We start from the raw sequence: 27,469 nt of genomic DNA on the forward strand, positions 1-27,469 counted from the left end.
GTTATACTCCTTGCTTGAGCTCAACTTTTTTAGATTCCATATATAAGTGAGATCACACAGTATTTGTCTTTATCTGGCTTATTTCACTTAACATAATGTCTCCCAGATTCATCCATGTTGTTGGAAGTGGCAAATTTCCCTCGTGTGTGTATACATTACACTGTATACATTGAAAGAAGTATACATATATACACACATACACTGTATATAGACAAAATGGAATATTACTTCCACCACATTTTCTTTATCCCTTTATCCAATGATATATACTTAGATGGTTCCATATCTTTGCTATTATAAATAATGCTGCATTAAACACGAGAATGTAAATATCTCTTGAGATACTGATTTCATTTCTTTGGCCATGTACCCAGAAGTGGAATAGCTGGATTGCATGGTAGTTCAATTTTTAAGTTTTGAGGGACCTCCACACTATTTTCCATAATGGCTGTATCAATTTACATTCTTACCAGCCCAGTGTACAAAAGTTCCCTTTTCTCCATATCCTCACCAATACTTATTTCATCTTTTTGATAAAAGCCAATCTAACAGATATGAAGTGATAGCTCATTGTGGTTTTATTTTACATTTCACTGATGATTAGTGATTGTGAGCACATTTTCATATATCTGCTTGAAATTCCTATATCTTCTTTGAAAAAAAATATCTATTCAACCTCTTTGCCCAATTTTTTTATTTTTTTTAATTTCCATCACCCATTGAACCCATCTCTCCTACCCCCCTCCCCTCTCCAGTAACCAGTTTGTTCTCTGTAGTTCTATTTTTTGGTTTGCCTCTCATTTTCCCCAACTATGTTTCATCTGTTTCTTAAATTCTACATATAAGTGAAATCATATGGTATTTGTCTTTCTCTGATTTATTTCACTTAGCATAATGCTTTCTAGCTCCATCCACATCATCACAAATGACAAGATTTCATTCATTTTATGGCTAAGTAATACCCCATTCATCAGTCCATGGGACACTTGGATTTTTCCATAATCTGGTTATTGCTGATGCTATAAACATCAGAGTGAATTGGGTAGTTCTATTTTTAACTTTTGGAGGAACCTCCATACTGTTTTCCAGAGTAGCTACACCAGCTTGCATTCCCACCAACTGTGTAAGAGAGCTCCCCTTTCTCCCCAACCTTGCCAACACCTGTTGTTTGCTGTGTTGTTAATTTTAGCCATTCTGACTGGTGTGAGGTGATATTTCACTGTAGTTTTGATTTGTATTCTCTGGATGATGAGTGATGTTGGGCATCATTTCTGTAGTCCATCTGTATGTCTTCTTTGGAAAAATGTCTATTCATATCTTCTGCCTATTTCTCAACTGGATTATTTGATTTTCAGGTGTTGAGGTTCATAAGTTCTTTATATATTTTGGATACTAACCCTTTATCAGCTATGTCATTTGCAAATATTTCCTCCCATTCCAAAGCATACCTTTTAGTTTTGTTAATTATTTCCTTCACTATGTAGAAGGTTTTCATCTTGAAGTCCTGATATTTATTTTTGCTTTTTGTTTCCCTTGCTTCTGGAGACATGTCTAGTAAGAAGTTATTATGGCTGAATTAAAGAGGTTGCTGTCAGTGTTCTCCAGGATTTTGATGGTTTCCTGTCCAAATTTAGGTCTTTCAGCTTTTTTGAATTTATTTTTGCATATTGTGTAAGAAAGTGGTCCAATTTCATTCTTCTGCATGTTGTTGTCCAATACTATCTGTTGAAGAGATTTTTTTCTATTGGGTATTTTTTCCTGCTCTAAGATTAGTTTGCCAAATTGTTGTGGGTTCCTTTTTTAGTTTTCTATTCCATTTCATTGATCTATGTGTCTGTTTTTGTGCCAGTACTATACTGTTTTGATTACTACAGCTTTGTAATATAACTTGAAGTCTGAATTGTGATGCCTCCAGCTCTGCTTTTCTTTTTTCAATGTTGCTTTGACTATCTGGGATCTTTTGTAGTTCCATACAAATTTAGGACTGTTTGTTCTAGCTCTGTCTTTGCTCAATTCTTAATTGAGCTTTTTATTTGTTTGCTTTGGAGCTGTAGGAGTTCCTTACGCATCTGAATATTAACCCATTATCAGGTAACAGACTGCAAATATTTTCTTCCATTCCAGAAAAGACTGCCTTTTCATTTTGTTGATGGTTACCTTTGCTATGCAGAAGCAGTTTGATAGAGGCCCACTTACTGATTTTTGTTGTTGTTTCCTGTGCTTTTAGTGTCTTATTAAAAAAAAAAAAATCACTGCCAAGAGCAATGTCAAGGAGATTTTTTCCAATATTTTTTTTCTACGAGTTTTATAGTTTCAGGTCTTTTGTTTAGATCTTTAATCCATTTTGAGCTAATTTTTGAATATGGTGTAAGATAGGAGCCAAGTTCATTCTTTTGCATGTGGATATTCAGTTTTCCTAACAATTTATTGAAGCGACTATCCTTTCACCACTGTGTAGCCTTGGTATTCTTGTCAAACTATATTTGTGTGAGCTTATCTCTGAGTTCTCTATTCTATTAGTATGTTTGTTTTTATGCCAATACCATACTGTTTGATTACTCACAGCTTTATAATATGGTTTGAAATCAGGAAATGTGATGCCTTAAGCTTCATTCTTCCTAAGATTGTTTTGGCTATTTGGGGTCTTTTGTGTTTCCACATCAATTTTAGGATTTTTCTATGAAAAATGCCACTGGAATTTTGATAGGGGTTGTATTGATTCTATAGATCTCTTTGGGTAGTATAGACATTTTAACAACATTAATTCTTGCAATCCATGAACATCGGATATCTATCTTTCCATTTGTGTGTATCAATTCTTTTATTAGTGTTACAGTTTTTCAGTATACAGATTTTTCACTTCCTTGGTGAAGTTATTTACTAAATATTTTATTCTTTTTGATGCTATTGAAAATGGGGTTGTTTCTGTAATTTCTTTCTCAGATAGTTCATTGTTAGCATATAGAAACACAACTGAATTTTGCATATTGATTTTGTATCTTGCAACTTTACTGAATTTGATTAGTTTTAACAGATTTTGGTAGAGTTTAGAGTTTTCTATATATGAGAACATCATTTATATATGAGAGACCATTTAACCTTTTCCTTTCTAATTTAGATACCTTTATATATTTTTTTTCTTGCCTAATTGGCTCTGGCTAGAACTTCTAGTACTGTGTTTAACAGAAGTGGCAAAATGGGCACCTTTGTTTTCATTTCTGATTTAGAGGAAAAGCTTTTAGGCTTTTCATCAGTGATTATGATGCTAGCTATGGCTTGTTATATGTAGTCTTTATTATGTTGAGGTGCATTCTTTCTCCTTACTTTGTTAACAGCTTTTATTCATAAAAGAATATTAAGTGTTGTTAAATCCTTTTCCTGCATCTACTGAGATCATCATATGATTTTTATCCTTCCTTTTGCTAATGTGGTGCATCATATTGATTTGCATATGCTGAACCATCTTTGCATCCCAGGGATAAATTCCACTGGATTATAGTGTATTATCCTTTTAATATCGTTGTGAATTTGATTTGCTAGCAATTTGTTGAGGCTTTTTATATGTATATTCATCACAGATATTAGCCTGCAATTTCTTTTTCCTGTAGAGTCCTTATCTAGCTTTGATCTTAGGGTAATTCTGGCCTCATAAAATTAGGATAGATTTCTTTCTCTTCAATTTTTTGGAAGAATCTGTGAAGGACTGGTGCTAGTTCTTCTTGTCTTCTTGAAATGTTTGGTAGAATTTATCCATGACATAATCTAGTCCTTGGACTTTTTTGGGAAGCTTTTAATTACTGCTTTAATGTCTTTACTTATTATTGGTCTGTTCATATTTTCTATTTCTTCCAGATTCAGTCTTGGGAGACTGTAAACTTTTAGGAATTTATCCATTTCTTCTATCCAATTTGCTGGATAGGATATCCAATTTGCTGGTGGATAACTGTTCACTATAGTCTCTCATGAGCCCTTGTATTTTTATGGAATCAGTTGTATGTCTCCTCTTTTATAGTTTTATCTGAGTCCTCTCTGTTCTGTGTTAGTATATATAAAGGTTTGCCATTTTTGTTTATCTTTTCAAAAAACCAACTCTTAGTTTTCCTGATCTTTTCTATTTTTTTCTAGACTCTTGCATTTATCTTTGCTCTAATCATTATTCTTTCTGCTATTTTTGAATTTAGTTTTTTTTCTTTTTCTAGTTCCTTGAGGTGTAAGGTTAGTTATATGAGGTTTTTCTTTTTTTCTTTTTAATGTAGGAATTTATTACTATAAACTTCCCTTTAAGAAATGCTTTGGCCATATCTCATGAGTTTTGGCATATTGTGTTTCCATTTTGATTTGTTTCAAGATACTTTGATATCCTTCTCGATTTCTTCTTTGGTCCATTGGTTTTAAGGATTATGTTAATTTCTATATATTTGTGAATTTCTCAGTTTTCCTATTATCAATTCATAGTTTCATACCACTGTAAAGAGGAAAGACATGTAAGACTTCAATACTCTTAAATTTGATAAGACTTGTTTCATGGGCTAACATGTTCTATTCTGGAGGATGTTCCATGTGCATTGAGAATGTGTTTTCTGTGGCTACTGAATGGAATGTTCTGGATAGTTCTATTAGGTCCATTTGATCTATAGTGTCATTCAAGTTTGGTCTTCCTTTGAATTTTTGTCTGGATGATTTATTCATTGTTGAAAGTGGGGTACTGAAATCTCCTATTATTTTTTTGCCATCTATTTCTCCCTTTAGTTTTAAATATTTGCTTAAAAATGTAGATGCTCTGATATTGGTGCATATATATTTATAATTACTATAACCTGTTACTGAATTAACCTCTTTACCATTATATAGTGACCTTCTTTTTGTCTTGTGACAGATTTTGATTGAATATCTATTTTGTATGATGTAAGTTTAACCATCTTCATTCTCTTTTATTCACCATTTGCATGGAATATCTTTTCCCATCCTCTCACTTTTAGCCTATGTGTGCTTAAAGTGAGCCTCTTACAGGTAACATATAATTGTAATTTTATCCATTCAGATATGTGTCTATTAATTGAAGAATTTAATCCACTTACATTTAAAGTAATTATTGATAGGCTATGATGTACTGTTGCCATTTTATTGTTTTCTGCCTTACGGTTGTTTTATTTCCTCTTGTCTTGCTGTCTTCCTTTGTGATTTTATTTTTTTCATGGTGCATTTTGATTCCTTTCCCTATTTTTTGTGTAGCTACTAGAAGTTTTTTCTTTGTAGTTACCATGAGATTTATCTAGAACATCTAAATAGTTACAGCAGTTATTTTAAGCTGATAACTTTGATTGCATATAAAAACTTTGCAATTTTACTTCTCCTTCTCCCAAACATTTTATGCAATTGATGTCACACTTCTCTTTTTCTTTTAAAGATTTTATTTATTTGAGAGACAGAGAGTGCGAGGGAACATGAGTAGTGGGGAGGAGAAAGACAGAGGGAGAAGGAGGCTCCCTTGCTGAGCAGGGAGCCTGACATGGGGCTCAGTCCCAGGACCCTGAGATCATGATCTTAGGAGAAGGCAGTTGTTTAACCAACTGAGCCACATCCAGGCATGCCACATTTTACTTTTTAAAATATTGTAAATCCATTAACAAATTATTAGGAAGGTGCCCCACTCTGTCTTTAACTTTTGATGATTTGTATAAACTGTCTCAGAGTATTTTTGAATGGGGTCCTTTGAGCCTCATGCATACAGATGTCCATATCCTTTCTATGGTTCATGTAGTTTTCAGCTGTTATTTCTTTAAATAAGCTTTCTTCCCCTTTCTGTCTCTCCTTCTGGACCTCCCAAGTTGAAGTATTTTCATTCACTTGATGGTATCCTATAGACCCACATGCTTTTATCATTCTTTTTCCTTTTTTTTGTTTTCGTTCCTCTAATTATTCCAAATAACTTATCTTTATTTGCTGATTCTTTCCTCATGATCAAGTCTGCTGATGAAGTTCTCTATCGAATTTTCAGTTTTGTCATTATATCCTTCGACTTTAGGATTTCTGTTTGGATCTCTTTTATGGTTTTTACTTCTTTATAAAACTTGCTGATTTTTTTTTTTTAGGTATTGATTTCCTGATTTCATTTAGTTGTCTGTGTTATCTTGTATCTCATTGAGCTTTTTTGGGAAAAAAATTCAGGCCATTTGTAGATCTCTATTTAGATTTGGCTATTGGAGCTTTATTAGTTTCATTTTGTGGTGTCATGTTTGCTTAATTTTTTGTTATCTGTAAAGCCTTGTGTTGGTATCTTGCATCTGAAGGAGCAAACACCTCTCCTGGTCTTTACAGACTGGTTTTGGCACATAAAGAACTTCTTCTGTTGGGTTCCTGGGCTGATGCAACTGCCTCCGGAATTTCAGTTTATTAGGGCTAGAGGCAGGTCATGTGGCTGCTGCTGGGTCCACAGTGGGAGTTTGCAGTTAGCAGGCCTGATCCCTGGGGTGATGGAACTGCCTTCAGGACTTTGGTCAAGGGGGCTGGCACTGGGATACGGGTTAGCTGCAAATAGAGGGCCTGTTACTAGGGGTGCAGATGCATGTGGGTCCTGCCAGGTTCCTAGGAGAATTCCTGCCAGCTCCCTGGGAGGTTCCCTGGGTGGGCAAAACTAGCCCGACTACCTGCAAAGGGCTGGGACTGAATCACTGGGCTGCTTCAAGGTCCGCGGCCAGGGCTGAAGTCTGTAGTATTGCCTCCAGGGGTATGGATGGGTGTGCCCCCTACCAGTTCATTCAGTGGGTAGGAACTCCCTTGGACCATGCCCAGTGGGGTTGGAGCTAGATCACAAGGCCACTTCAGGATATATGGTCAGACTACAACGCAACAGGCCTGCCTCTGGGCATTGTGTCTCCCATCACATTTCTGGGAGTGCAGGACTACCTGCAGACCACAGCTGAGAGGGGCTGGAGTCACACAACGGTTTTAGGATCCTCAGAAACACTGAAGTTGGACGGTCTGCCTCGGGGGACATGGATGGGTATCTCTCTCACTGGGTTTCTGGGAGGGAAGGCTTATTTAAGGACTAAGGCGGAAAAGGGCCAGAGCTAGGTCACAGACCCCTTGAGGGTCCACAGCTGAAACTGAGGCCGGTGGTCCTATATTATCCAAGGTATGGGTAGGTGTGGCTCCACCTTGTTACCTTGGAAGACGGTACTAGCAACAACAGCAGGGCTGAATGGAGCGGTAGCTGAGTCTGCAGGTAGACTGGGCTGTTTTCTGGGTCTGTAGCTATGAAACCACAATTTGGGAACCTGTCATCTGGGCGCAGACACGCCTTTTCAAAATGGCCTTCTTCAGTCTTGGGCTGTACTGGGTTTTTGCAACCTTTAACCTAGATAAGCTCCTACAAAGGCACTTTCATCCACGGATGGCCATCAATTCACTGTTGCTGTCGGGGGAAAATGAGAAGGAAGCCTCCTATTTTGTAATTTTGCTCTATAATTTTTAAAGCAAATATCAAGATAAAATACGGACACATGGTCTAATCTTAAGAGAATACAGGCATACCTTGTTTTTCTGAGCTTCACTTTATAGCACTGTGCAGATACATCATTTTTGATAAATTGAAGATTTGTGGCAACCTTGCGTTGAGTAAGTCTTTTGGTGTCATTTTTCCAACAGCATTTGCTCACTTCATATCTCTGGGTCACGTTTTGGTAATTTCACAATAATTCAAACCTTTTCATCATTATTATTATACTTGTTTGGTGATCAGTGATTATGAGTCACTGAAAGCTCAGATTATGGTTAGCATTTTTTAGCAATAAAGTGCTAAATTTTTAGATTAAGATATATGCACATTGTTTTAAAAACAATGCTATTACACACTTAATTATGGAATAGTATAAATACAAATTTTTTTTATAAATACAAATTTTATATGCACTGAGAAATCAAAAAAATTCATTTGACTCACTTTATTGAGATATGTGCCTTATTATTGTCATCTATAAACCAAACCTGCAATGTATCTAAAGTGTGCCAGTGTGTGGAACTGTATAGATAGTCCTGGAAAGTATGGGTTATGTGGTGGCTGTAGGTATGAGAAAAAGGCAAGCATAGAACTGAGGGAGAAGAAACTGGAAAGATAAGTACAGGATAGAGCAAAGAATCTCTTGTAGGGTAGGCACATGTAAGTCACTAGTAGTCCTGAGCAGGAGTATGACCTGTTAAAAAATTTGGGGTCTGCAGAGGTGCTAAGGAGTGGGGTAGTAACAAAGCAAAATAAAGACAGTGAGATTGTCAAAGAGCATTTGGGAATCGGCTGGTTATGGGTGGATGATGGGGCGGGGGGCAAGGGAGTCTGAGGTACAAGAGGGACTAGGCTGAGCAATCCACTAGCTAGAGTCATATATGAGTATGGCTCAGTAGAGAATTCTGAATGGGAGAGACAGTTGTAGAAGACTTTGCATAGAGTTAGAAGTTGAAGACAGAGGCATAGGACCAATCTGTGTCAAGAAAATGGATCTAACAGGTTAGTGGAATGCAGAAAATGCAGTAACTATGTAACCACAAGGTGATGGAGGCCTAACTCAGAATAGAGCACATGGGGGAAAATGGAGAAAGGGATGTTGGAGATACTGAAAATGAAAATACTGATGAGATTTGGTGACTGATTATAGAAAAAGTTTTGAAAAGTTCTGAGTCTAGTATTTGAGAGAATGAAACCTACAGCAAAGTGGGGAGGGAAACAGGAGTTGAGTTGTGTTTGGTATGGTGAGTTTATGGTAAAGGCTGAGGTAGAGAGAGTGGACAGGCACCAGAATCCTAGAACTGAGTTCAGGTCTGCGATACTTGATTTGAAAACTCATGCTGGACTAGATTCACTGTGGAAAGGACAGGAGACAGAGAGGGAGCAGATGTCCAAGGAAGGAGACCTGAAGGTCCCTGAATTTGGAGGTGGGAAGGAAAGGTAAAGGACATGAGCTCCTAGATGGCTCAGTGGTTGAATATCTGCCTTTGGCTCAGGGTGTGATGGGGGAAGAGGGGGCGGTTCTTGGGATTGAGTCTTGCATCAGGCTTCTGGTGAGGAGCCTGCTTCTCCCTCTGCCTATGTCTCTGCCTCTCTCTCTGTATCTCTTGTGAATAAATAAAATTTTAAAAAAGAAAAGAAAAGGAAAAAGAACATCACATGGGGAAGCATGCATGAGATGGGGAATTTTCAGGGATATGTGAAGCACCACAATACATTTAGTATGATGAAGATTGTTTTTTTAAAAAGTGGAGGGCAGCCCGGGTGGCTCAGTGGTTTAGCACCGCCTTTGGCTCAGGGTGTGATCCTGGAGACCCGGGATCGAGTCCCATGGCAGGCTCCCTGCACGGAGCCTGCTTCTTCCTCTGCCTGTGTCTCTGCCTCTCTCATGAGTGAATAAAAAAATCTTAAAAAAAAAAATGAAAAAGTGGAAAGTATGCAGAATATATTCCTGGGTAAATACATTGCAAGAAGTCTGGAAGAATATACAATCAAACCGATAATAGAAGTTACCAGGCGGAGAGAGGAAGGAGTCAGAATAATGGAGCAAGTGATTCAGTGGGAGCTTAAGCCTTATCACTGATGTTTCAAACTTTTCTAAGAACAATCTATTCCCTACATAATTCAAAAGTATTGAAAAATGGAATAAATGGACAAGAAAGCACTTTTAGAACAGAACAACTCTCTCAGGCAGAAATCCTCTCTCAAGAAAAGATTGGTCTTTAATACACATTGAAAAATGACTTATTGTAGTCTACCTTACTTCTCTATCAAGTTAAAAATAACTGCATCAAAGGCATTTTCTTTAGCTCTATATTCTTCATCATATTAATTTAGGTAAATGATTGGCAAAGTGGTAACTATTCATTCTAATTGCAGAAAATAAAAGCATTTTAATCACTCTTAATTGCTTTATCTCTTCATGCATAAGCCAGGTACAAACCTTTCTTGTTGGTGTTTCTATAGGGCACTCACTATGGGGAAGGAGACCATGAACTTCTGTTGACAGAGATGCATACTGGGTAACTTCTGCTTCTGAAAATGGACTTATGACTTTTTTTTGGTGAAACTCTCAACATGGCGGAGCTTTTTTCTTTCTGTTTTTATGTCTCCATAAAATACTGATCAATTCAATAACCTTTGATTATAGCAGACCACAACTAGAATTCTTCCAGATTCCACTCATCCAAAGAGCTTTTCCTCCATCTTCTTCTCCTTCCTTATGAATCTACTTTCAAGAGGACCTGACCTTTATTCCTTCTACCATACTCTGTTACAGTCAATGAAAAGTATAAAGGAACAAATTATCTTAAGATGTAACATATATAACCTTCTCTGCAGATAGCATTTACAGTATAACAATAGTTGCATTTTAGCAATTTGCAATCAAGTGACTTTCTTGTTAGAGTATAACTGTTTCTAGAGGTGAACCTCTAGCAATTGTTAGCTTTTTTGGTACTTGTATTTTTAAAACAATGCTATTGAGGTATGCTTTACATATCATAAGATCCATATTTTCAAGTCTACTGTTCAGCGGTTTTTAGTAACTTTACCAAGTGGTCTAGCTATTACCATAAATCAGCTTCAGACCATTTTCGTTCCACCAAATAAGGTCCCTCAGGGCATTTACATTAATCTCCGTCCCTCCCTGGTCCCCTAGCCCCAGATGATCACAACTCAACTTGCTGTTTCTTTAAACTTGCTTTTTCTGGACTTTTCATATAAAAGGAATCATATAATACATGGCTTCTTGCATCTTTACTCTGACTTTATAAAACAAAACTAGAGATTTTCCTTTAAATGTGTGATTTTCTTAAAAGCAAAAGAAATACATTACCTTTCAAAGAAAACATTACAATAAATACTATTTAACTAAAAACCTAAAAAATTAATTCTGTTCTCTATTTAAATTCTAAAATTAAAAAAATTCTGAAAGTGATATAGGGCTAGAAACATGAAAGGATCACTTATCTATTTTACATGTTGAAACAAACAGTAAGATAGCTATCCTTAAGGCCTCAAATCATTTTAACATCTCAAACTTTACCTGTAGTAGAACTTTTTCTTTTTGAGCATGGATATGTAACTTTCCCTTAAAGGAAACTTTTTAAACAGCCCATCTCTTAACATACTGGTTAATGTTTACAGTTTTTCATGTTATTTTCTTCCTCAGTATCTTTAAAAGGAACAAGAATATCAGGAGTAGTGAAAGGAACTGGAATGTTCCAGCCTTGTTTGAGAGATGCACTAGTCCAATAACCTTCTGATTTCTGTGAATACCTCTGACCCACCAAACTTGTACACTGTGCTTACACTGTGGAGAAGGGCAGGCATTGACTCCTTTGAAGCTGGCATGTCAGAATAGAAATTATGCTTTTTAATCGACTGTGAATTTTAGTAATGCACATATCTTAGTTACAACCCTCCCCCCCCCCTTTTTTTTCTTTTTTAGAGAAGGAGAGGGCAGGGGGAAGGGCAAAGGGAGAGAGAGAATCCCAAGCAGGCTCTACACCCAGCATAGCACCTCACACGGGGCTGGGTCTCAACTCTGAGATCATGACCTGAGCCCAAATCAAGAGTCAGATGCTCTATCAACTGAGTCACCCAGGTGCCCCTACAAAAAAGAATTCTTAACAGTACTGTGAGTTTCAGATGATATGGATTGATTAGCTAATGCTTTCACTGAATTAAATAGTTCTGTCTTTGGCTTGGAATTCAGAATAAAACAGATTAGTCCACTAAGCTCTAACAAAATTAAGAGATCCTTATCCTTAAGCTTTTCTCATTAACTCACTCTAATTGTGAGAGATTCTATGAGGATTATAAAAATGACTATAGGGATCCCTGGGTGGCGCAGCGGTTTAGCGCCTGCCTTTGGCCCAGGGCGTGATCCTAGAGACCCAGGATCAAATCCCACGTCGGGCTCCTGGTGCATGGAGCCTGCTTCTCCCTCTGCCTGTGTCTCTGCCTCTCTCTCTCCCTCTCTCTCTGTGTGACTATCATAAATAAATAAAGATTAAAAAAAAAACATTTGAAAAAAAATAAATAAAAAAAAATAAAAATGACTATATCCTCAGTGCCAATTTTTGACAATTATAGGAGTATACAAAAATTGATTCATTTTAAAAAATAATGTTCCAAGATAGAAGCCAGCCAATAAGCAGTAAGTGATATCCAGTTCCTCTCTGGACTCTCAAAGCATCATATTTTAAGTGTGTTACTCTCTTTGCTTTTATTTATGCTGCCACTATATGAAGACTAGAAAATGAACACGTGCTGGTAACAAGCCATATTTCAACTACATCTTTTTTTTTTTTTTCAACTACATCTTAAGAAGAAATGAGACTACACAGGAGAATTGAAACAAAGAAGAAAAAGACAAAGTGAGACAACCTGGGGAAAAATACTGAACAAGCCCTCAACTCTAAACATTCAAAGCTATCAAAGCATACTGTTAGCCAAAAATTGCTTCTCAAAAGCCCAAGAATCAGCCTTTAATCTGTTGTTTAAAAATCACAGGACATTTCACATTCTGGAAATCTTAGTACCAAAAGTTCTTTCATGGTTGTTAACTGATACGGTAACTCTGCTGAAAACCAAACTGTCAAGTGTAAATGTGGTGCCCTGATTTTAAAGTGCCAACAGAATGATTTTTTGCTTTGTAAAGTAAACCAAAACTCACCAGATCATAGGTCAAACAAGAATAGATTTTGCTGAATTGGTTTTTCTTAAGATTTTATTTATTTATTCATGAGAGACAGAGAGAGAGAGAGAGGCAGAGACACAGGCAGAGGGAGAAGCAGGCTCCACGCAGGGAGCCCCATGTGGGACTCTATCCCAGGCCTCCAGGACCACGCCCAGGGCCGAAGGCTGGTGCTAAACCTCTGAGCGACGCAGGGATTCCCTTCTTTTTCTTTTTCTCTTTTTCTTTTTCAAAGAACAACTAAAAAATGAAAGATCAATACTAGGAAAAGCCTAGCTAAATGAATCTTGACAATTCCTTGGAAAAAAGATGGTAAACCAAAGTAAATATTGAATTAGATAACACGTGCACAACAATATATTTATTAGACATGGCCAACCTTCTGTTTTAAGACTGGTGTAACTAATAAACTGTCAAAGAAAAGAGTGGAAACACACACACTTTTACTTTATTTAAAATTGATGAACTAACCAGTAATTTGTTCTGGAAAGTAAATGCAAATGAAAACCACCTCATAAGTTCGGTTTTGAAATGAAAATTGGCATAATATTCATTCTGTGACTTCAAAGACATAGAAAGGCTTTTAAGTTTATTTTTAGTTAAATTTAATTATCTTCACTTGTGACAATTTGTCTCACAATCTCTTAAGAGGTATGTAAAAAGTAAAATCTTTTCAGGGATGATACAGATTACGGATAGAGAGGAGAACTTGGACGAGTTACTGCTATACGATGGTGAATAGCAAGGCTTCTGTCTAAATCTTTAAGGCCGCCAAGCAGAGGAGTCAGTCTTTAAGCCTGTACTTTGTGAACTTAGAAAGTATATTAAAAAATTCATAAATATTAAAGCACATTTGTTTTAACTAGAGATATGCTGACCAGCGGAACAAATAGTCACCAGAGCAACATGAGCTGTGCTTTCTCTCCACAATCTCACTTCTTGATTTGTATCTCAGAAATACAAATTCATTCTCCAAACAGGAAGCTCTTGTTACCTTTAGGAGCAAGAACTTTTTTTCCCTTTCATTTTCTGACTGGATGAATAAAAATAATGATATAAACAACAAAAATGTGTATTTGTCTTTTCATTATTCCTCTTAAGGCAATCTTGGCATAATTCTCTGCCAAGTAATTTGGGAAGATAACATCTGCACTAGCTCTCATCACCCAGCTACCTGACCCTGATATTTAAACCAGAGAAGAAAACTTTTAAAAAGGCTCAATGTTTCCATCTGTGTCCCTTATTCTTTTCAGAACTTTCCTCATTGCTCAAGGCCAGTTCCTCCACCGAGGACACCTTTGCCCCTTGGCAGTGGGGGCTATACACCGCTCTGGGGACCCCCAGCAACAAAGCTGCCCACCAGGCGCACAGCCTGCCTTCCTCAGGGTGTTACTCCCTGGTTTCTGAATTTCCTCCAGATGCTTTGTTCCATTACCTCCCAGCTTAGGAATCAGCTTCTTTTTCTCTCCATGGACTCTGCCTGTTAGGTACACATACTCGCCTATATTTCAGTCATTAAAATATCTCTATGAATGGATAAATAAAAATCTTTTAAAAAAAAGATTTATTTATTCATGAGAGACACAGAGAGAAAGAGAGGCAGCAACACAGGCAGAGGGAGAAGCAGGCTCCATGCAGGGAGCCTGACGTGGGACTTGATCCTGGGTCTCCAGGATCATGCCCTGGGCTGAAGGCAGCACTAAACCACTGAGCCACCCGGGCTGCCCCAGAAGCACCCTTATCTTGATTCCCCTGACCTGTAAATTTCTACTTACCCTAGTTCACAAGTCACCCTCTTTCTGAAACCTTCTCTGACTCTCCTCTCCCGAAGTAGTCTGTGGTCTTCCTCTGGCCTCACACAGCACGCTGTGTCCTGTATTGGAAGCTTTTTAAGGGCACCTACGTCTTACTTACGACTTTATTACCAGCCAATTTCACAGTCTTTGGTACATGATGGGCACCTAGTATATGTGTGCTTAATAGTCATATTCAATTTTTATTCACTTTTCCTCTGTCTCCCCAAGTGCAGGATTTATATCTCTCATTTTCAGAATTGCAGGTAAATGCCACATAACTAGATATTCATAAAGATTAATGTCTGTTGAAGGAACCAATACTATAACTTCCTCCAAACTCTCTCTGTCCCACTGATCCTGCAGGCTGATGAAAGATTACTTTCCTAATACACCAACTTACCATGGTTCCCATCACCTATGCCACCTAACTGAAACTTTCACTGGCTTCCTATTACCTGTAGGATGAAGCCCAGCTCCCTCACTTGGTTCTTCTGCATAGAAATGCACTTTCCTTGACCTTCACACACTCTCTTCTCCTCCTTCAAATCTCAGCTTAGGCTTTCCCTGCCTACTCAAGCTAAAATTTTCTCTGCATGAGTCCGTGACATTAATCTGATTTAGTTTCTTAATATCCTCACTTATTAGAGCTGAAATGAGCTTCACAGGCTTTCTGCCCCGCACCCCCCAAGTATTTTCCTATTGCCCCCCTCACTAAAATGTAAGGTCCATGAACACAGGGCCCTGGTTGGCTTTGTTCAATGCTGCATCCTCTGTTCTAAAGCAATTCCAAGAATCCAAGGTTAGGTGTTGAACAATTGTTCAGTGAAGGAAAGACTCAAAGCAAAAGTACTTCATGTCGGCATTCAAGGTCCTCAATGACCTGACCATACTCCATTTTCCTAGCTTTATGTCCAAGCAATTCCTCATATGACATCTGTTTTATGATATCTCCATTATGCTTTCTGATGGGGCCTTCTTTTTCTTCCTATTTAAATTCTCTTCATCTTTTTTTAATTTTATTTTTATTTTATTTTATTTTATTTTTTATTTATTTATGATAGTCACACAGAGAGAGAGAGAGGCAGAGACACAGGCAGAGGGAGAAGCAGGCTCCATGCACCGGGAGCCCGACGTGGGATTCGATCCCGGGTCTCCAGGATCGCGCCCTGGGCCAAAGGCAGGCGCCAAACACCGCTGCGCCACCCAGGGATCCCAAATTCTCTTCATCTTTTACAGAAATTCCCACTTTCATAATGCAATCCGAAGTGGTATCATCCTTAGCTATATTATTTATCTGTTTAATGTCTTAAATATCTTTCAATTTTCTAGAGCTCTCTCTCTTGCAATGGATTTCTTTTTTTAAGAAATAGGTTTTAAGGGCAGCCTGGGTGGCTCAGCGGTTTAGCGCCGCCTTCAGCCCAGGGCCTGATCCTGGAGACCCGGGATCGAGTCCCACATCGGGCTCCCTGCGTGGAGCCTGCTTCTCCCTCTGCCTGTGTCTCTCTGCCTCTCCTTCTCTCTGTGTCCCTCATGAATAAATAAATAAAATCTTTAAAAAAAAAAAAAGAAATAGGTTTTAAGTTACAGCAAAAGATTAAAAATTATTAAAAGGAAAAATTTTATATACTAAGATTTAATAAGATTCAGACCTCATCTTACCTATTTTAAGAAAACTGCATGCCTTCTTTAAGTAAACCAAAGGGGTCTGCTTTCAGGTGTAATTTGCAACATAAGAGCTAACAGGCTACATCCAAAATTTGTTAGTGACAGTTGGTCCTAGTAACAACTCTGATGTCCATTTTAATTGCAAATCACATTGGCTGCTGAACATACTATGAAAAGGCAGTCAAAAAGTAACTAACTTTTAACTCTGAGCCTAGCATAGTTCTATTGACTAAAAATTTTTAAAAAATATAAACAAAAAATATAAATAAAATATAACAAACCATGAACACTTTTGTGATAAGAACTATTAGTCAAAAATACTTTCAAAACTTAGAATGGATTTTAAATAGCTTTACTCATCTGCATCCTGCTGACCCTAGTGGTAAATATATGCAAACATGTGGGCCTAAACATCAGAGAAGACAACACAACATGTAACATGTAAACAAAAGAAACATGCTAACCTGGATACCAACTTTGCAACATTAGCATCCTCTGCTGAACTCATGTCATCCCAATAGGGTTTTCTACGACTTAGCTGCAGGCTGACCTGAGGAAGGCCATCACATAGCTCTGATTGTGGAACTCTGTGGGCCTGAATAGACCCTTCACTCCTGGATTTGGGGATCTAGAAAATCAAATTCAAGAGAGAGAGATTTTTAAAATCTTTCAAAATAAGTTATTAAAGATGATTTATTGTAATCTATTAACAACATTCCAAAAAAAAAATCAACCTAGGTATTGAATCAAAAATCCTTAAAAGAACTGTCATATAGCAAGGGGCACGGGAAAGAGGAGACACCCATACTTTCAAGGGGAACAGCCCACATTTCTTTCCTGGATTCTGATATAAGTCTTCGCCAGGCTAACCTTCTCCCTGCTCCCCTTAGAAATAATCATTCCGTGTAAAAAGAGATTATAAAAGTATATCTGACTGGCAACCTGGAGTGAACGAAAGAAGTAGAAAAAGGCAGGGTGAAAAAAAGGGGCTGAGAACCATTGAAATGAAGGATGCCAATGTCAAAAATATTTCTATATTTACTACCAAAAAGCAAAATACACAGCAGTTTGCTAACAGTTTCTGTTGTAATCTTTTTTTTTAGGGCAACGTATAGTCTAATATATTTTTAACTAAGGAAAAAACTAGGAAAAGACCCACCTTTTTAGTTCTCTTATATTTCTGGACACATGAGCCCACAGTGCCAAATGAAGTATAATGACTTCTTTTATCTGAAGTTATGTGTTCCCTCCAACCCCAGAAATACCATCATGCTTTTATTTTTTTAATTATTTTTATTTTTTTAATAATTTATTTATTTATTCATGAGAGACACAGAGTAAGAGAGGTGGAGACACAGGCAGAGGGAGAAAAGCAGGCTCCCTGCAAGGAGCCCAATGTGGGACTCGATCCCAGGCCCCGGGATCACACCCTGAGCCAAAGGCAGATGCTCAACTGCTGAGCCACCCAGGCATCCCCATCATGCTTTTATATTAGATCAGAAAGAATGTGAATACAGCCAATGAGCTTCTCCTAAAATTGTGTAAAAATCATATGAGAGTTTCAGGAAAGACTCAAACCCTTGATCAATTGTAATTATTATCCTGGAAGCTTTTTCTCATCTCTAAGCTTTCTCATACTTGTCCTTCAACTGGAATGTCATCCATTCATCAGTGGCCACTGATGGTCTTAGTGGCCTAAGACCAAACCTTAACCCCCTTTGAGGTTGAGATAAGAATCCACTGCCCACGGGGCTTCTCTAATTAATCTCAGGCCTTAATGACCTTTCCCAACTTTGAATTCCTGTAATGCGCCACGATAAAATCTACGTTTGATTTCATGTCATCTGATACCTTCACCCTGGTTGTTTTATATTTCTAGGTTATACAGCCTCAACCAGATGCCTAGGGACAGAGATTAGAGTCTCATTCTCTTCCTTTTCCTCCCCTCTCCCCTGTTACTCTCTTCCTCTTATGTATATTATTAACAATTGAGACATCAAGTTTAGCAAAGTTTTGAACCAATTAATACTGTCAGATAACACAGTATTCAACTACAAGATATTTCCAAGACAGTGACTGACCAAGAAACTAGGATAATAGGCAATTAAAAAAGTAATATAGGGATAATTATAAATATTTAATAAATTCATAGCTCTATGAGGGTTACACAAAAATAACATTGGAAAATAATTTAGCAGCTATATTTAGTGCAAAGTAAACACTCAGTAAAAACTAGCTTTTATTAACATTATGTGAAATTTGTCCAAATCTGATGATTACTAATGAATTGTTCTACTGTATTTCTCCATAGAAGTTTTATAAGTTCATGAAAATCAAGGAAAGCAAGGTGAAAAAAAAAATTAAATTATGAACTATAGTTCATTGACATATTTGCCAAGATTACTTATGAAAGAAATATTAGGAGCACCTGGGGGGTTCAGTTGGTTGAACAACCAACTCCTGATTTGGTCTCACGTCATGATCTCAGGGGCTTGGGATTGAGCCCTGCATTGGGCTCCATGCTCAGTGAGGAATCTGCTGGAGATTCTCTCTCCCTCTGCCTCTGCCCTTGACTTTTTTTTTTAAAGATTCATTCATTCATTCATTCATTCATTCATTCATTCGAGACACACACACACACACACACACACACACACACAGAGAGAGAGAGAGAGAGAGAGAGAGAGAGAGAGGCAGAGACACAGGCAGAGGGAGAAGCATGTTCTGTGTAGGGAGCCCGACATGGGATTCAATCCCGGGACTCCAGGATCTCGCCCTGGGTTGAAGGCAGGTGCTAAACCACTGAGACTATCAGGGATCCCATGCCCTTCCCTTGCTTGTGCTCACTGTCTTATAAATAAATCTTTCCAAAAAAAGAAATACTGAGATAAATAAGCCAGAGAACACCTGAAAAGTACAAATATATGCTATTATATATTTCATTAAGGGGCTCCTTTTGGCGTGTGGTTATTTTTCATAAGAGTAGACAGGAAAAATACACTGAAAAAGCAGTAAGATTTCAAACTAGTTAGCTAAAAAATCTCATATCCAGACTTAATTCTCTCTTAGTGTTAAAACAAATACGGGATGCCTAGGTAGCTCAGTGGTTGAGCATCTGCCTTTGGCTCAGGGCATGATCACAGGATCCAGGATCGAGTCCCTCATTGGGCTCCTTGCAGGGAGCCTGCTTCTCCCTCTGTCTGTGTCTGTGCCTCTCTCTCTGCGTGTCTCTCATGAATAAATAAATAAAATCTTAAAAAAAAATAAAACAAATACAAGAGTAGTTGCTTGGCAACATTTCATAGTGTTAAAATAAGGACGTGGCATTTTAGGTTCAGTGATAATTTGAGGGTTCTAAATTCAATTCAATAGTTTATGTAAAGGAGAAATATTCTAAGGTAAAAAGGTGATATGCAGCTGATTCCATTTAGTCAGTTTATATTAAAATAGACTAAATAATTCAAATCACTTAAAATTCAGGTACCAGAAACTATATCAGCTATATTATCAAAGTATATTTATGTGATGATTGAATCTCTATAGAAATAAAATAGACATAACTGTCATTGGGCATGAACTTCAAAATATAAACTCAAAATATATCTAAGTAGTATAAAGAACTGAACTTGTACATAGAACATGAAAATACTGCATGAGTTTATGAGAGAACAAAATTGTTAGAAAAAACTAGCTCAGTAAATCTAAGACTACCAGAACTATAGAGTATATACACATATTTTAAAAGGAATGCACATTTTTAAAGGGGATTAATGATACAGTTTTGAAGATGTAACTTGAAGACTATACATTTTCATTACAGAAATGATTGTAGGAAAAAGAGTGATAAAATTTTAAAGACTCCTGCTTTACTGATGTTATTAATTTTAATACAAATGTATGAACTTTGAGAAATGGAAAGAGATCACTTTCATTTCCTTAGCTGGAATTGAGCTTTGTAGAAATGATTACTGAGTAGGTAGAAGGGATAGTTTTATTATTATGCTCTGAGTATCCATCTCAGATTGTGTAAAGTTTAGAGGTTGACTTTGAGATGGTACTCAAGGCTCCTTTCATTGTAACTCTCCTAGTCATCCAAGGTTAAGGATATAAGAAGACATCTTATTACTGTGCAAGCTTAAAGCAGTGATTCTAGGGGCACCTGGGTGGCTCAGTGGTTGAGCATCTGCCTTTGGCTCACGTCTTGGTCCCAGGGTACTGGGATCGAGTCCCTCATCAGGCTCTCTGTGAGGACCCTGCTTCTCCCTCTGCCTATCTCTCTCTCTCTCTCTCTCTCTGTTTCTCATGATAAATAAATACAGTGGTTCTCACCAGGAGCCAGTTTTGTTTGGAGACATTTCTGGTTGTCATGAAGGGGGTGAGGGTATGTGCTACTAGAATCTAGTGGGTAGAGGTCAGGATTGTGACTAAACATCTTACATTGCACAGGACAGCCTGCCATGAAAAAGAATTACTTGGCCCAAAATGTCAGTATTGCTGAGGCTGAGAAACTCTGGTTCAGAGGAATGGTAAGAAGAAACCGACATTGATGCAACTCTTCTCTTTATATACTTTTCTTCTGGTTCCACCCGTTTTTTTTTTTTTTTTTTTTTTTTTTTTTTGTTATTGGCATGTTAAAATGTAATGGGCCCACGTCAGCTATTAAGTTTAGCAGAAATGGGCTAAGGAGGTCACCTAGGCCTTCTCTGTCTAGTCAATGGCTTTCTGATTCTCTGAGGTTCAGCTCAGGGATGCAAGCTCTGTGAGGCAAGGATTCCAGATAGGATTAAAGGCCTTATTCTGATAAATGAAGTTAATATGCTTGGAGAGACCCTCCTGCAGCTTCCCTCAGAGCGTGTAGCTGTAGTAAGAAAATGGTCAACGAGCTGGGAGACTGGGATGGCCAGCTATCACTTTCCACTGGAGATACCCATTAACTCACACCTCACTTTGCTGCTTTATTTTAGTGATTTCTTCATGATAACTTCTGTTCTTGAAGGTGAAAACTATAAAAGCCCCAAACCATCTATGGAAAACATTTTGCTCAGAAGAATCTGCCATAGACTGTTTGAGTTAAAGATCTAGGCACATGCTGCGTGATCTATGTGTACCACTGAAATACTAAGAATTCTAGGAATTGTAAAAAGAGCACATTCCATGCATGTATTTACAGGCATGGAACAGACTTAACACAAATAATTGGAGCTCCTTTAGATTTTGAGATTCCATGGGAATAGAAACACAAGAGTAACTTTTGACAATGTAAAATTAGGAAATACTCTCTCAGATGTTGTTGCTATTACTGCTATAAAGAGTTAATGAACACTTCTCTGTGTTAAGCATGGTTCCAAGAGATTTACATCAATTAATCCATTTAATTGTCACAACAACCCAAAGAAGCAGGGACCATTATCATTACCACCTCACAACTGAGAAAACTGAGGCATCAAGAATTTGAGTTATTTGTCCCATTGAGTAAGTGGCAGAGCTACATTTACAACCCAGAGAGTCAGGCTTCAGTACTTGTGCTTACCACTACTTATATATTTGGTTACATGTGAAACACTAGAATTGCAAGAAGAAAAGGCATTTTTGGATGAAGTCATATTACATCCCATAATGCAGGCCATTTGCCCTTTTTTTAGCCATTAGTAGTTAAAACTCCAAATTTATTTATTTGGCATCTACTAGCAGTATAATCAGAAGGAAAAAATAAGATATGAGGACAAAATTATATGGAAAATATATTCATTGTATTTTTAATTTATAATATGCCAAAAATGGGGGACCCCTGGGTGGCTCAGTGGTTTAGCGCCTGCCTTTGGCCCCGGGCATGATCCTGGAGTCCCAGGATTGAGTCCCACATTGGGCTCCCTGCATGGAGCCTGCTTCTCCCTCTGCCTGTGTCTCTGTTTCTCTCTCTCTCTCTCTCTCATGAATAAATAAATAAAATCTTTAAAAAAAATGCCAAAAATGTAAGCATTTTAAATAGTCAAATTACTTTCATAGGTAATTATGGCACATATACTATGAAGGATCATTTAGTCATGGATAGGTCTCTAAAGTTTTTAGTGAGACTGAAATAATTGTGCTATGATATATAACATAGTGTGTGCCCATTTAGCAAATAAAACTGTATAGTTCTATGCCTCCAATGAACTCCAGTCATTGCCATACTTAACACATACATGAATAAATTTCAAAAGCCAAAACATTGAATTCTGACACAGTCAACACTACAAATGTTTTAACATAGTCTCATCTTTAAAAATTGAACAATAAATCCGGCACCAGAAAAACATGTCTGTGTAACCAGCCTCTGATTTACCCTGATACATCGACATGACTAACACTACTGAAGACACAAGAGTAGGTCATAAGTACAGGCCTTCCATTCTGGGGCAAGTGCAAGGTAGCAGGTGTCTGCCTTGCAGGACTGAAATGAAGCAATAGCAGGTGAATCAGGAGGAGGTGGCATTCAACTGACTAACTCTGAAATCTGAAACTCTCTTTCCTTTGTGTAGGTGGAGTGGGTTCCCTGCTTATTATTTTAAGTTTCTTCCCAGGAAAGAAATGTGCATGTGAATCAACTGTGGGAAAATGTATTCAGAATGATTTGATAGATATCTAAGTTGTGTTTGAGGGAGGAGAAGAGCCCAGGGTCCACTTATTATGCTGCTGTCTTAGCTCTCCCTCCTCAACTGCAGGGCAATTTAGAATAACAATTTAGAATGCTATTGAAATAGTTTTATTAATAGTTTTTTTAAAGTTCAAGCATAAAAAAAATAGTATTTCAGTCTTAGGAGTCACCCTAAGTACAGGTCAGTTGCTGTGCATCCATTTCGAAATTATAGAAACTGTAAGTCTGGTTCTTTTCATCATCGGGTATTTTGAGAGATGTTAGAATAGGGCAGAAAATCACAATCAAGGCTTAAATGATGAAGGGAATTGTAATAGAAGGAATTCAAAAAGTTAAGTTTCAGATCAATCAGACCAATCACAGGTTTGCAGTATGGCCCAAGCAAGTAAGGAACCCTTAGCACCTGGTTTTCCCAAAGTGTTCACTTCTTACCTCCTCTGCAAAGGTAAGAGCGGTCACAGCAGAGATTCTTATCTGTTTTGTTAATTGCTGTAGTCCTGACTCCTAAAACAGTACTTGGCAAAGAGTAGGCAATCACTAAATATTTGGGTAATAAATGAAAAATAAATGACCAAACTAAATGATATCATCTTCCTCCCAGAAACGCAGAAATGGTAACATCAGTTGATACCATCAAGCACACTAATTCCCCTGTGTAAGCATTACTCTTGTTTTAGAAGTTTCCTTTATATTAATTTTCAAAACTTGTAAGTTAGCTAGGGCTTCTTCATATCAACATGGTTTTAACTGCTGTTTTACAAAGTTACTCATTCACATCCCTGACTTCAGATCTTTTAACAAGAAAAAATTCAAGCAGAAGGTAACTGCAAACTGAGTAGTTTAGGAATTTAGATAGAAGACTTTCATAAATTTTCTTCCTATTAGCAATATAAAAATTTGCCCAAATTTTTTTTGCCATTTAAATTTTTAAAAAAGATTTTATTTATTTATTCGTGAGAGACACAGAGAGAGAGAGAGAGAGAAAGAGAGAGAGAGAGAGAGGCAGAGACACAGGCAGAGGGAGAAGCAGGCTCTATGCAGGGAGCCCAACGTGGGACTCGATCCCAGGTCTCCAGGATCACACCCTGGGCCGAAGGCAGTGCTAAACCGCTAAGCCACCGGGACTGCCCTATTTTAATTATCAAAATCAATGAGAATGTTTATCATCCCAACCCAAATGTAACCTTTGGCTTCAAGTTTTTGCTAATTTAGAGGATAGGATTACTCTGGGTAATGAGGCCTTAAAACAGGATATTCTGGAAGCTTATTCCAAAGGGATATTACTGACACTAGAAGGAATGACATGAAGCAGTAGTTCCTACCCAGGGGTGCACACTGGAATGTCCTTTGGAGATTTTAAAAAGCACATCTACCTAAATTCTTTCTACCACCATTCCACTCCTCAGTCTCAAGGAATATCTCCTGAGATGGATCCTGGGCAAGTATATTAAAAATAACAACAAAACTCTTTAGAATAATATGTGCTGCTGATTCAAGTTTTAAAATTTGCCAAGAAGTAAATAATTTCTCTTTGAGGCTTTTGAAAATAAATCCTAACGCAAAAAAAGATTAAATTAAATGAACATTAACTGAATTGTTTGATTATAGTTAGCCATATAAATTTCATGTTTATATAAGAAAAATTAGTTGGAAAATTAAGGAATTAGATGTTTATTTTAGAACCACTCACTTTTTGAATTGAAGAGAGGTCTATTCCAATCCCTTTATTTCAAAAATGAAGTCCAGAGGCTCAAAGAACTGAAATGAGCTGCCCAAGATTGTAGATAGTGGGAAAGTTGGCTATTAAAGAGTCCTTTCTCTTGGCAAGATTGTATAGATAGTGGGAAAGTTGGCTGTTAAAGAGTCCTTTCACCTGGCCAAAGTGACAGTGAGAAGTAAAGTAAGAAAATGCAACATCTAGGGTAAATGAAACGATTAGTGTAGTTCACGGAAGCAACACGTCTTCTCTGGCCCAGAAGGAAAGCAGATGGCAACACTTTGGGCCAGGAGCACACTGCAGTTGTATGGAGTTGTAACCTACCTCGTAGAATAACATGACCAGTCTTAGCCTGACATAAAGGTTTGTTTATTTGAGAAAAATACACTTCTATCTTGTTTAAGTCAATGCATGGGGTTTATTTACATGCAAGGAAATCTAACCCCATGATGCAATATTTTGCTCAAATACTACTTTATCAATAAAGCCCTCCTTGACACTATATAATAAATAGCAGAATTCTCCCTTATGCACTACTCCCCATTTTCTTTACCTTGCTTTATTTATCTCTACTGCACATAATGCCATCTGATACACTGTATATTTACTTATGTTTATTTATTTGTTGTCTTCTCCCCCTAAACAGACATAAGTTCTCTGAGGACTGGAACTCTCATGGGTTTGTGTTATAAACATGGTTGGATGGAGGGATGGCTGAGGGTAGGTCAACAAAGGGCATGGCCCACCTTAAAGGAAAATCCAACTGCTTACTTTTATTGGATCAAAATTTAGCTACATGGTGACACATAGCTAGCTGCCTGGAAAGTTAGGAAAAGTAGTCTTATAGCTGTACCTCAGTGTACCCAGTCAAGGGATGTAGGGAGAATAGTTCTTGGGAGGCCACTAGCAGTCTTGACCACAGACCTAAACAAATAAAGGAGGGTCTGCAAAGGATATCTAGGGAGGAGCATTCCAGATAGAGAAAAGAAGAGAGTAAAGTTCTGAGGAAGTATGATTCTCAAGTCTGAGGAACAGCAAGGAGGTCCCTGTGGCAGGAGCTGAATGATATGAACAGTGGCAAGAAATGAGGTTAATGATGTAGTAGAGGGCCCAGATTACATATAGTTGTAGGCATTTTAAAGACTTTGGTTCTTACTCTGAGCAAACAAAATTTTTGTAAGATGCTGAACAGAAAAGTAACAGGTCTTTCATTTTATAATGATCCTTCATTGAGAAAAGACTACAGAATGGGCAGAGTGATGCAAAGAGAGCAATTAGGAAGTCAGGGAGATGCTTGTGACTGGAATACAAGGTCAGGGGAGAAGACATTAGATTCTGGATACATCCTCAGTGTGGAGGCAACAGGATATGCTGATGCACTGGATGTGGGCAGGCAGGGGTCAAGGATGATGTCAAAGTTTTTTGGTTTGAGGACTGAAGGATGAAACTGCCATTGTGGAATTAGAAAAGATAACAGGAGGTACAGATTTTGGTTGGTAAATCAGGAGTTTATATAGTTATGCTAAAACTTTATTTAGTTATGCTAAAAACTTTAAACTAGTAACTTTGGACATGTATTTTTGAGATGCACAAAACATGGAGGTGGAGTGTCATATAGGCAGTTGAATATAATGGTTGGAGATGAGTAGCTTCAACTGAAAATACAAGTTTGGGAGTCATCTCTAATATTTGGTATTTAAAAATTTATTAGAAGAGATCACCTAGGGAGTGAATCTAAATAGAAAAGAAATCAGACTAAGGACTAATATCCAGAGCATGCCAAAGTTAGAGAGAGGAGACCAGACAGACTAAGGAGTGGACAGTGAGGTAGAAGGAAAACTAAGAGAATGTCCTGAAAGGCAGGGGGGAAAGGGTTTCAACAAGAAAGGAATAAATACAGTTGCCCTATAATTCAGCAATTCTAAAACATGTATCTACATAAAGACTTGTACATGAATGTTCACAGCAGCATTATTTATTATAGTTAAAAAGTGGAAACAATTCAGGGCACATGGGTGCCTCAGTTAGTTAAACATCTGCCTTTGGTTTAAGTCATGATCCCTGGGTTCTGGGACTGAGCCCTACACCGGGCTCCCTGCTCAGCATAAAACCTGCTTTTCCCTCTCTCCCTGATGCTCCCCCTGCTTGTGCTCTCTAATAAATACATAAAATCTTTTTAAAAAGTGGAAACAATTCATATGTCCATCAACTGATATATGGATAAGCAAAATGTATATATCTATACAATGGAATACTATTTAGCTATAAAAAAAGGAGATGGGTTTCCAAGAAGGCAGAGGAATAGGAGACTTTAATTTTGTCTCATCTAAGGAATTCAGTTAGATAGCTATCAAATCATTCTGAATACCTGGGAACTCAATCAGAGATCTAATAAAAAGAATTGCTGCAATTCTACAAATAGAAAAGTGCCTACTTTCTGCAAGAATGACAGGACAGAAAAACTCACCTCAAAAAAGAGAACAAGAGGCAGTACTGACTCCCAGGGACCTAATCAGTATGGATTTAAGTAAGATGTCGGAACTAGAGTTCAGAATAACAATGATAAAGATACTAGCTAAACTGGCTAGTAAAAGCACAGAATACACCAGAGAATTCCTTTCTAGAGAAATAAAAGACCTAAAATATAATCAACTCAAAATTAGAAATGCTATCAATAAGATACAATAAAAAATGAAGGCTCTAACTGCTAGGATAAGTGAGGCAGAAGAGAGAATTAGTGATATAGAAGACAAAATGATGGAGAATAAAGATGCTGAGAAAAAGAGAGACAGACAACTACTCGATCATGAGGGAAAAATTCGAGAGTTCAGTGATACCATAAAGCAAAACAATATTAGAGTAATTGGGATCCCAGGAGAAGAAGAAAAAGAGAGAAGGTATATTTGAACAAATTATAGCTGAGAACTTCCTTAATCTGGGGAAGGAAACAGGC

At 37.5% G+C, this 27,469-nt stretch overlaps 1 protein-coding gene across 6 annotated transcripts in view; it reads right to left on the minus strand.

Annotated features, from left to right (window-relative positions):
- The window catches only part of FAM13A (family with sequence similarity 13 member A), a 344,934-nt gene that overhangs the window by 119,334 nt on the left and 198,131 nt on the right, over positions 1-27,469 (minus strand). For all 6 annotated transcript variants that reach the window (XM_025424952.3, XM_035709590.2, XM_025424933.3 and 3 more), the window contains one exon: positions 16,627-16,790. In XM_025424952.3, the coding sequence (XP_025280737.1) occupies positions 16,627-16,790 (164 nt within the window). The remainder of the gene's footprint in view (positions 1-16,626; positions 16,791-27,469) is intronic.

This window comes from Canis lupus, chromosome 32 (assembly GCF_003254725.2).
Source record: "Canis lupus dingo isolate Sandy chromosome 32, ASM325472v2, whole genome shotgun sequence".
Classification (NCBI taxonomy): Eukaryota; Metazoa; Chordata; class Mammalia; order Carnivora; family Canidae; genus Canis; species Canis lupus.